This window comes from Palaemon carinicauda, chromosome 3 (assembly GCF_036898095.1).
Source record: "Palaemon carinicauda isolate YSFRI2023 chromosome 3, ASM3689809v2, whole genome shotgun sequence".
Classification (NCBI taxonomy): Eukaryota; Metazoa; Arthropoda; class Malacostraca; order Decapoda; family Palaemonidae; genus Palaemon; species Palaemon carinicauda.
The window spans coordinates 110,061,335-110,069,374 of record NC_090727.1 but is presented as its reverse complement, the minus strand read 5'-3'; the positions used below and the strand labels follow the sequence as shown (position 1 = coordinate 110,069,374).

The window sequence follows — 8,040 nt, the reverse complement described above, 5'->3', positions numbered from 1 at the left end:
TAATATCATTGTTCTTAAAATAATTTATTTTTCCTTGTTTCCTTTCCACACTGGGCTATTTTCCCTGTTGGGGCCTCTGGGCTTATAGCATCCTGCTTTTCCAACTAGGGTTGTAGCTTAGCAAGTAATAATAATAATAATAATAATAATAATAATAATAATAATGGGATAGTACTAACATCTACGGTCCGTTGCATTTCATAATAAAGATGAAAATAATATAGATAATATAATGAAAATAACAATAAATGACACATTATAAACAAAATAAAACTAATTGATATTTCAAAAAATAAATGATTTGAGTGACAGATGAGCAACGTTGCCAAATTTCACCCTAACAACATTATTTCCCTTAACAATATTGATAATGCATTAGATGTTCCATTTACATTTGGCAACAAGTGAGACTAACAAAATACTACGCTTTAGCATTATAGGGTATATATGGGATCTCTCTCTCTCTCTCTCTCTCTCTCTCTCCCCAATTTGATATCTCTTTTCCTCTTATTCCTTTGTTTTATAATGCCAATATCCATTGCCTATGAGTATATATAAAACGTAATTGAGTGTGGTCGTGCATGGATATAGAGACGCAAATCTAAGAGAGAGAGAGAGAGAGAGAGAGAGAGAGAGAGAGAGAGAGAGAGAGAGAGAGAGAGAGAGAGTTTAAGCTACACAATAGACCAAAGTCCATGTAATTAACTTTCCTATCTTCATTATGGCGTAAGGTAGCTTCCCCCATCAGCCTCTGCTCGAAAATCGAAAGTATTAATAATGGAATAAGTTTAATCTACAAAATAGAATAAAATGGGAAGCAGAGTTTTTCATTAGAGCCACTTTACGAGTAATTCTACTGATCTCAGTTTCATTAGACCTATATCAATTTCTCCAACAATTTTCAACATAATTTGACCTAATATTATTCCTCCAACATTCTAGCAAAGTTCTCTTACAACCTACCTCCAACAGTCAATCTCCACCAATCTTTCGTCAGTCTCACCCAGTCCCCCAACACTCCTACAATTTACATCACAATTTCAAAACTAGATCTCCCACAGTCTTCCTCCAACACCTATTCTTCAACTCTCTCTCTCTCTCTCTCTCTCTCTCTCTCTCTCTCTCTCTCTCTCTCTCGAATTTTTACTTCATGTCGATCTCTGAGTTGTCCAAATGTGTTCATATTTATCAAGAAATACCAAATAATGTTTATGAATAATAACGTTATTACAAAAAGGAAAGTATTCAGAAGATAAATACGTCTACAAACAATAAATGGAGAGAGAGAGAGAGAGAGAGAGAGAGAGAGAGAGAGAGAGAGAGAGAGAGAGAGAGAGATCACCACGAACGACTGTCACATGACTTCTTGTCTCGAATCAAAATATCCTATTACTTCTTCCTTTGTAAAATTATCTATAGTTTGAAATAAGAATTCTCGTAAATGTAAAAATAAAACGTTCAACTTTTGGAAAACCATATCCGGGATCTGGTGCAGGATAGGATAATTCCATGATAGTGATGTGTATAACTTTATATATATATATATATATATATATATATATATATATATATATATATATATATATATATATATACACACACAACAACAAAATGTATTCGTAATCATCATCTTTAACAGTGAAGGATTGTGGTTTCTATCCTATAACTCTTTCTACTGGAGTCATGCATTCATTGTCTTTAATGAGAGAGAGAGAGAGAGAGAGAGAGAGAGAGAGAGAGAGAGATTTCTATAGACCAAAGTCCCACCGGGATTGTTCTGCATACGGAGGTAAAATTGCCCTTTACCTTCGGCCTCTGCTCTAAATCTAAACGAAGTAAAATGAGAAAATTTAATCACAATGAATCGCTGTATTTAAATGAGTTGATTCCCAGAAGGTTTCGTTCAAATATCTATTCGTTTGATCTTGAAACTCCCGAAATGTTTTCTTATGCTAATATGATATCAATTTTCATTTGCTTCTTCTCATTACTTAATATCAATTCTAATCATTTATCTTTCTAACTACAGAAGAGGTTTGTTCGTTCGTTGGTTCATTTTAGATTGACTTGCCTTATGCATGACACGGGCTCTTGCGTTGGTAGCCCGTAAGCGAATATTGATAATGAAACAACGAAGGTACATTCAGTGAGAGGAATCGAACAAGGGTAAAGGGTTCTGATAAATTTACAGCTTGGGTAGGGCAAAGGTTATTAATATAATGCAAAAGACAATTAACAATGAGTTTAATTAATAGAGTTAGTTTTGAAGAGCGCTAAGCGGTTCTGGTAGTAATTTGGGATGGTGGCAAGTTTGAGCGAACCTGTTTATCCTGATTCAGTTGGGTGTCCAGGTCAGGTGACCTCTGCAGAGCAGGTGTCTTGGCCAAATTGCTCTCATGGTGACACACGTATATGCTGACTGGACGCTCTGGCTGTCACCGGTAATGTGTGTGTGAGGGTGTGACGGTCTAAGGGGAACACTTGAACGGGATCGGAAGTAGGAGATCGTGGGAAGGAAGGAAAAGCGATTGAGTCAGAGAAAGAGGAATGGGGGCGTAGACTGTCCCAAGCAAAACCTTAAGCAGGAGAGAGAGAGAGAGAGAGAGGGGGGGGGGGGGGGGGGTTGCAACGAAAAGTCAGAAGGAAATCGTATGAGAAAAAGACCGAATTTGTTTTAAAGTAAAAGCTTAAGATTTAGGAATAGTGATAGATTGAGGTTAGCTTAAGCATAAGAGAAGGCTAACAAGAAGAAGGTTGTAATTCGTAAAAGAGAATTATAGTAAACTCTGTCGTAGAAATATCTAAGATGGAGGAGGAGGAGGGTGGAAGAGAGCGCGGGAGAAAAACGCAGGAATGATACTATAGAACAGTGTTTCTCAACCTTTTTTTACCAATGGCACACTTAGGATCTTATAATGATATCACGGCACACTTGGAAAATTTAAGAGAAAAAATTAAGAGAATATATACTTGTAAATATGAGATGGAACTACAGACTTAAGAAATAAAACACTTTTAAATATGAACTTACTTTATTTCAGTGTTTTTCTTAGAGTAAATTGTGAAGATGATTAGTGTGAAACTTGCGCCTGGTGTTTTTTGGCGACTTCCTCAATATTTGGTCGAATGTGTGATAAGCAGACCCTCATTTCTTCTTCAGTTGATCGTAGTCTCTCTCGCTTCTTAGTGTTGATGTTATTTAGGGTTGAGAAGCCAAGTTCACATAAATAAGATGTAGAAAATTGCAACAAAAGTGATAAAGCTTTTTTAGATAATGTGGGATATTCCTCTTGAACAGATATCCAAAATGAGTCAATAGGTACAGTAGAATGTTTTATTTTTAGATCTCTGTCACTAGAAATGGTGGCCAGTTCCTCTTCTTCACATAACTGTAATCCAATATTAGAGGGAATATTCATGAAAGGATTTCGAATCCAATCATACTTCTCTGTGCTCAGTGATGGAAAATAGTGGTCGATGTTTTCATCAAGCGCTGTCAGATGAGAAACAACAATAGGGATCATTTCTTTAATGCAAGTGGTACGCATTGAAGGAAACATCAAAATTACCTGAGCTTGCTCTATTTTTCCAAATAATAATTTTCTCTTTTAGAGCAACTAACTTATCTGTTGAGGTCAGAATATTTTCATTTCTCCCTTGCATGCTACTGTTTGTGTTGTTTAATTGACTGAATATTTCTGTTAGGTATTCCAGTTTAGACATCCAAAGTTCACAACGAAGATGCTCACAGAATTTTCCCTGCTTTTCTTGGTCGAAAAATACGATTAATTCCTTGTGTAATTCATGAACACGAGTTAATACCTTACCTTTCGATAGCCATCGAACTTCGGTATGCATTAGTAATCTAACATGCTGGGAGTCCATTCCTTTGCATAGTTGTTCAAATAATCTTGACTTCAAAGGCCTACTTTTAATATAATTTACTATTTCAACTAGCTGGTGTAACACCAGTTTTAAATCTTCTTGTGATATTTTTGAAATAAGAACTTCTCTGTGTAAAAAGCAATGAGTACGAATAAGATCTGGGTTTTCTTTTTCTGCAAGAGACACAAATCCTTTAATACAGCCTGTCATACATGGGGCTCCATCAGTGCAAATGCCTACGCAAGATTTCCATGTTAAATTCATTTCTCTAAGGTAGTCAGTTATCACATCAAAAATATCTTGACCTCTAGTAGTAGTTGACATTCCTTTGCAACACAAAAACTGATTGATTATTTCACTGCCATCAATAAAACGTACAAATGCAAGCAAGTGACTAGTGTTGCTTATATCCGTGGACTCATCAACAGTTAATGCAAAAGTAGAATCCTGAAGTTTTTTCTGAACCTTTTTTTCAATATTTTTCTGATAAATCTAAAATTCTTCTGTGCATTGTATCATTTGATAAGGGGATTTTGCTAATTTCTTTTTCAGCTTTCTCACCAAACATGGATTTAACAATCTTTTTGCAAGCGGGCAGTATAACTGACTCAGCAAGTGTGTGAGATTTAGATTTTAATGCTATTATTTCTGCGACTTCAATTGAAGCAAGCTGAGCCCTTTATGATGCGGTCATTGTTTTCTCAAATACATTGCGCTGCTTCGATTGCTGATCTAAAAGCCTTTGAAAATATACAAGATCTTTATCCTGCAGAGATGAATGTTTAGAAGTGAGATGTCTCTTTAACTTACTTGGTACCATGGATTCATTTGGCATTTTATCGCCGCAAACTACACATAATGGATTTGGTTGAGCAGCATCTCCAGACCAAAAAAATCCGAACTTCAAGTAGCTCTCATTATAGGCTACTGTCTATTTAAATAATGGCGAATTTTTGCCTTTTTTAAATTGGAGTTTGTTGGGTTCAATGATTGTTCACTATCAGACTCACGGCTGCCACTAGCCTCCTTTCTTATAAGAAATTTATCCATTGTGAAGAAATGCACTAAAATCAATAAACATGGTACTCTTGTCCTGCAAATACACTGGTCAATGGGAATTATCATAAAACCCCAACAGACTGAATGAAACAAAAAGGCTAGTAATGTGATTGGTGAAGTGCACTACCATGACCACTCAAGTACTGTCTCAACCGACACTGACAACAAGACACCGAGAGTATGCAATGAGAGTGAGACTCAGACACGTATGATACGCGTAGGCAAGGTGACCAGAGCTCTGCTTTTGAGCGGAACAAATCAGTTAACTGATTGTAGATATGCCCTACTTTTTTAATGTTACTAATATGTTCTGCTTTCTTATAAGTGTGCCCCAATATTTACTGAATTGTATGTGTGCGTGTCTGAGAGAGAGAGAGAGAGAGAGAGAGAGAGAGAGAGAGAGAGAGAGAGAGAGAGAGAGATGGTATGTAATGGTTGATAGACCATCCATCCTCACATGTAGGCCTACATTCATCCAACGTTGTTTATATGTGAAGCTTTTAATAGTACAGGAGTCTCAAATGATGTGCATTTCTTTTACAGAAATATACCTACCAAAGACTGAACAAAAGGCATGCACATGATTTTAAGTAAAATTTAAATAACTATTGGCAAAGATATGTAAATTGTATTCATAATTATATCAAAAGATATGTGTGCATGTGTGTGGGTGTGTTTATAATTCCATATATATGTATATATATATATATATATATATATATATATATATATATATATATATATATATATATATATACATATTGTGTATGTATGTATGTATTTATGTATGTGCTTTATGCATACACACACATGTACGGTATATACAAGAGGGAAGTGTCCTTATTTTAGCTCACAAATCTGGTTACATTACGATGATTACGTATATGATACATATATCAATTATCAAACTTGGAAGTGATTAAACTCCTAAAATCGATTGCAGATGATAGCAACAACGGGCAGCCTGAAGATCAAAATTCAATAACAACATAGCAATATACTCATTACAAGTAGACACAGTGCTACATTAAAATGCAACTATTTTGGTTGAAACAAAAGGAACTATACTGAAAATGGTTTGAAAGCATGAGGCAATACCACGTCATACATCCCAGACAGAACGACGCCCATCACAATACCGAATGCCATCTCCACTTATATTATTAAACTTTTATTAATTGTAGAATTATTATAAATATTATGACGAACTCAAATGGCTGAAAGTTACTTATGTAAACTGCAAAGTAGGCTATATTTTAAATAATTGTCAGTATCAATAAGCATTACTTTTCATTCACGTGAAACCAAAATCTATACCCATTTTTGGTATTTTCTGGTGTGCCATGACTATATTTCGTGGCACACTTCAAATAATCTCGTGGCACACCAGTGTGCCGTGGCACACTGGTTGAGAATCACTGCTATAGAACATCATCATCATCATCATCTCCTCCTACGCCTGTTGACACAAAGGGCATCGGTTAGATTTCGCCCGTAGTCTCTATGTCGAGCTTTTAATTCAATACTTCCTCCATTCATCACCTACTTCACGCTTCAAAGCCCTCAGTCATGTAGGTCTGGATCTTCCAACTCTTCTAGTGCCTTCTGGAGACCAAGTTGAAAGTTTGGTGAACTAATCTCTCTTGGGGAGTGCGAAGAGCATGGCCAAACCATCTCCATCTACCCCTCACAATGATCTCATAAACATATGGCACTCGAAAGTAATCTCTCTTATAGTTTCATTTCTAATCCTGTCCTGCCATTCAACTCCTAATATCCTTCTAGGGTCTTTGTTCTTAAATCTACTAAATCACTTGGATAATGTTTCATTGTCATACCATGACTAATGTCCATACATTAACACCGATCTCACCAAACTTATATTAAGTAATGAAGTAATGAACAGGGCCACATAGCCAAAACTTATCAATCAATACATCTACGTTGAACAAATAAAAATGTCAATTTTAAAACCTAAAAAGGATTTGCCGGACATCCTTAGAAATTCGAAATAGCCTACACACACACACACACACACACACACACACACACACCCCGAAAACGTTGGCCTACATTTGATATCTCTTTTCAAACCTATTACAGGTTATACATAATGAATCCAAGATTATGCAAAACATCTAATGTCTTACAATTGGTATCACATTAAAACAGGACATTCATACGTCCGACAAATAAGTACAGATTGACCACTGAAATTGAAACGCCATCAACCGTTACCACAGACGGATGACCATGAAACTTCCCGCCAATTTCCTAGACTATAATTTTGGTCCCTCCAACTTTTTCTCTATTGTTAAATTATATTTATTCGTATTTGCTCTCTCTCTCTCTCTCTCTCTCTCTCTCTCTCTCTCTCTCTCTCTCTCTCTCTCTCATATATATATATATATATATATATATATATATATATATATATATATATATATATATATTTATATGTATATATATATATATATATAATATATATATATATATATATATATATATATATATATATATCTAAAATATGAATAAATGAATGTGATTACGTGATATTCTATGTGAGAATATGCTATATATTTTATCAGTTTGTTATTTGTTAGTGAATGACGTTATGCCAAAACTATTGAAGCTATTGAAACGAAACTTGGTGGACCTGTGGGGTATGGTATGACCCAAGGATAAATCCATTAGATTTTGAAGAAAATACATCGAAGTACAATTAGGCAGTGGAGTTAGGAGCAAAATAAGACTGCTGCTGGGCGTGGTGAAGACACAATTGCTTTCTACTGAGCGCCTCTCTAGTTTCAGCTTTAGTGTTGATAGTCCAATACTATATTTATGTCGCTTTTTCTATCAAAACTAAGATGAAATTAGTTTTAGAGATAAAACTTGTATGTAAATCTTATTCCATAATCAATCACATTCCTCAACTTTAAGTTTTGAATGTGAGTGAGTGAGGAGGAGGAGAGATAACTCGCTTAACTTCGGCTCATTGGACTCCATGGAACGATTGGACGATATTTGAACCGATGACGGTTGATGGCGTGTCAATTTTGGAGGTCAATTTTTACTTATTTGTTAAGCCTGTAAATG

The 8,040-nt window shown here is 35.3% G+C and overlaps 1 protein-coding gene across 1 annotated transcript; it reads right to left on the bottom strand.

Annotated features, from left to right (window-relative positions):
• Positions 1–3,071: 3,071 nt before the first annotated feature.
• On the bottom strand, positions 3,072–4,720 carry LOC137633406 (protein FAM200A-like). The gene is made up of 3 exons (XM_068365635.1): positions 4,696–4,720; positions 3,828–4,058; positions 3,072–3,493 (listed from the first exon to the last, which is right to left on the bottom strand). Exons 1-3 carry the CDS (start codon positions 4,718–4,720, stop codon positions 3,072–3,074), a joined length of 678 nt encoding a protein of 225 aa, XP_068221736.1.
• Positions 4,721–8,040: the final 3,320 nt, after the last annotated feature.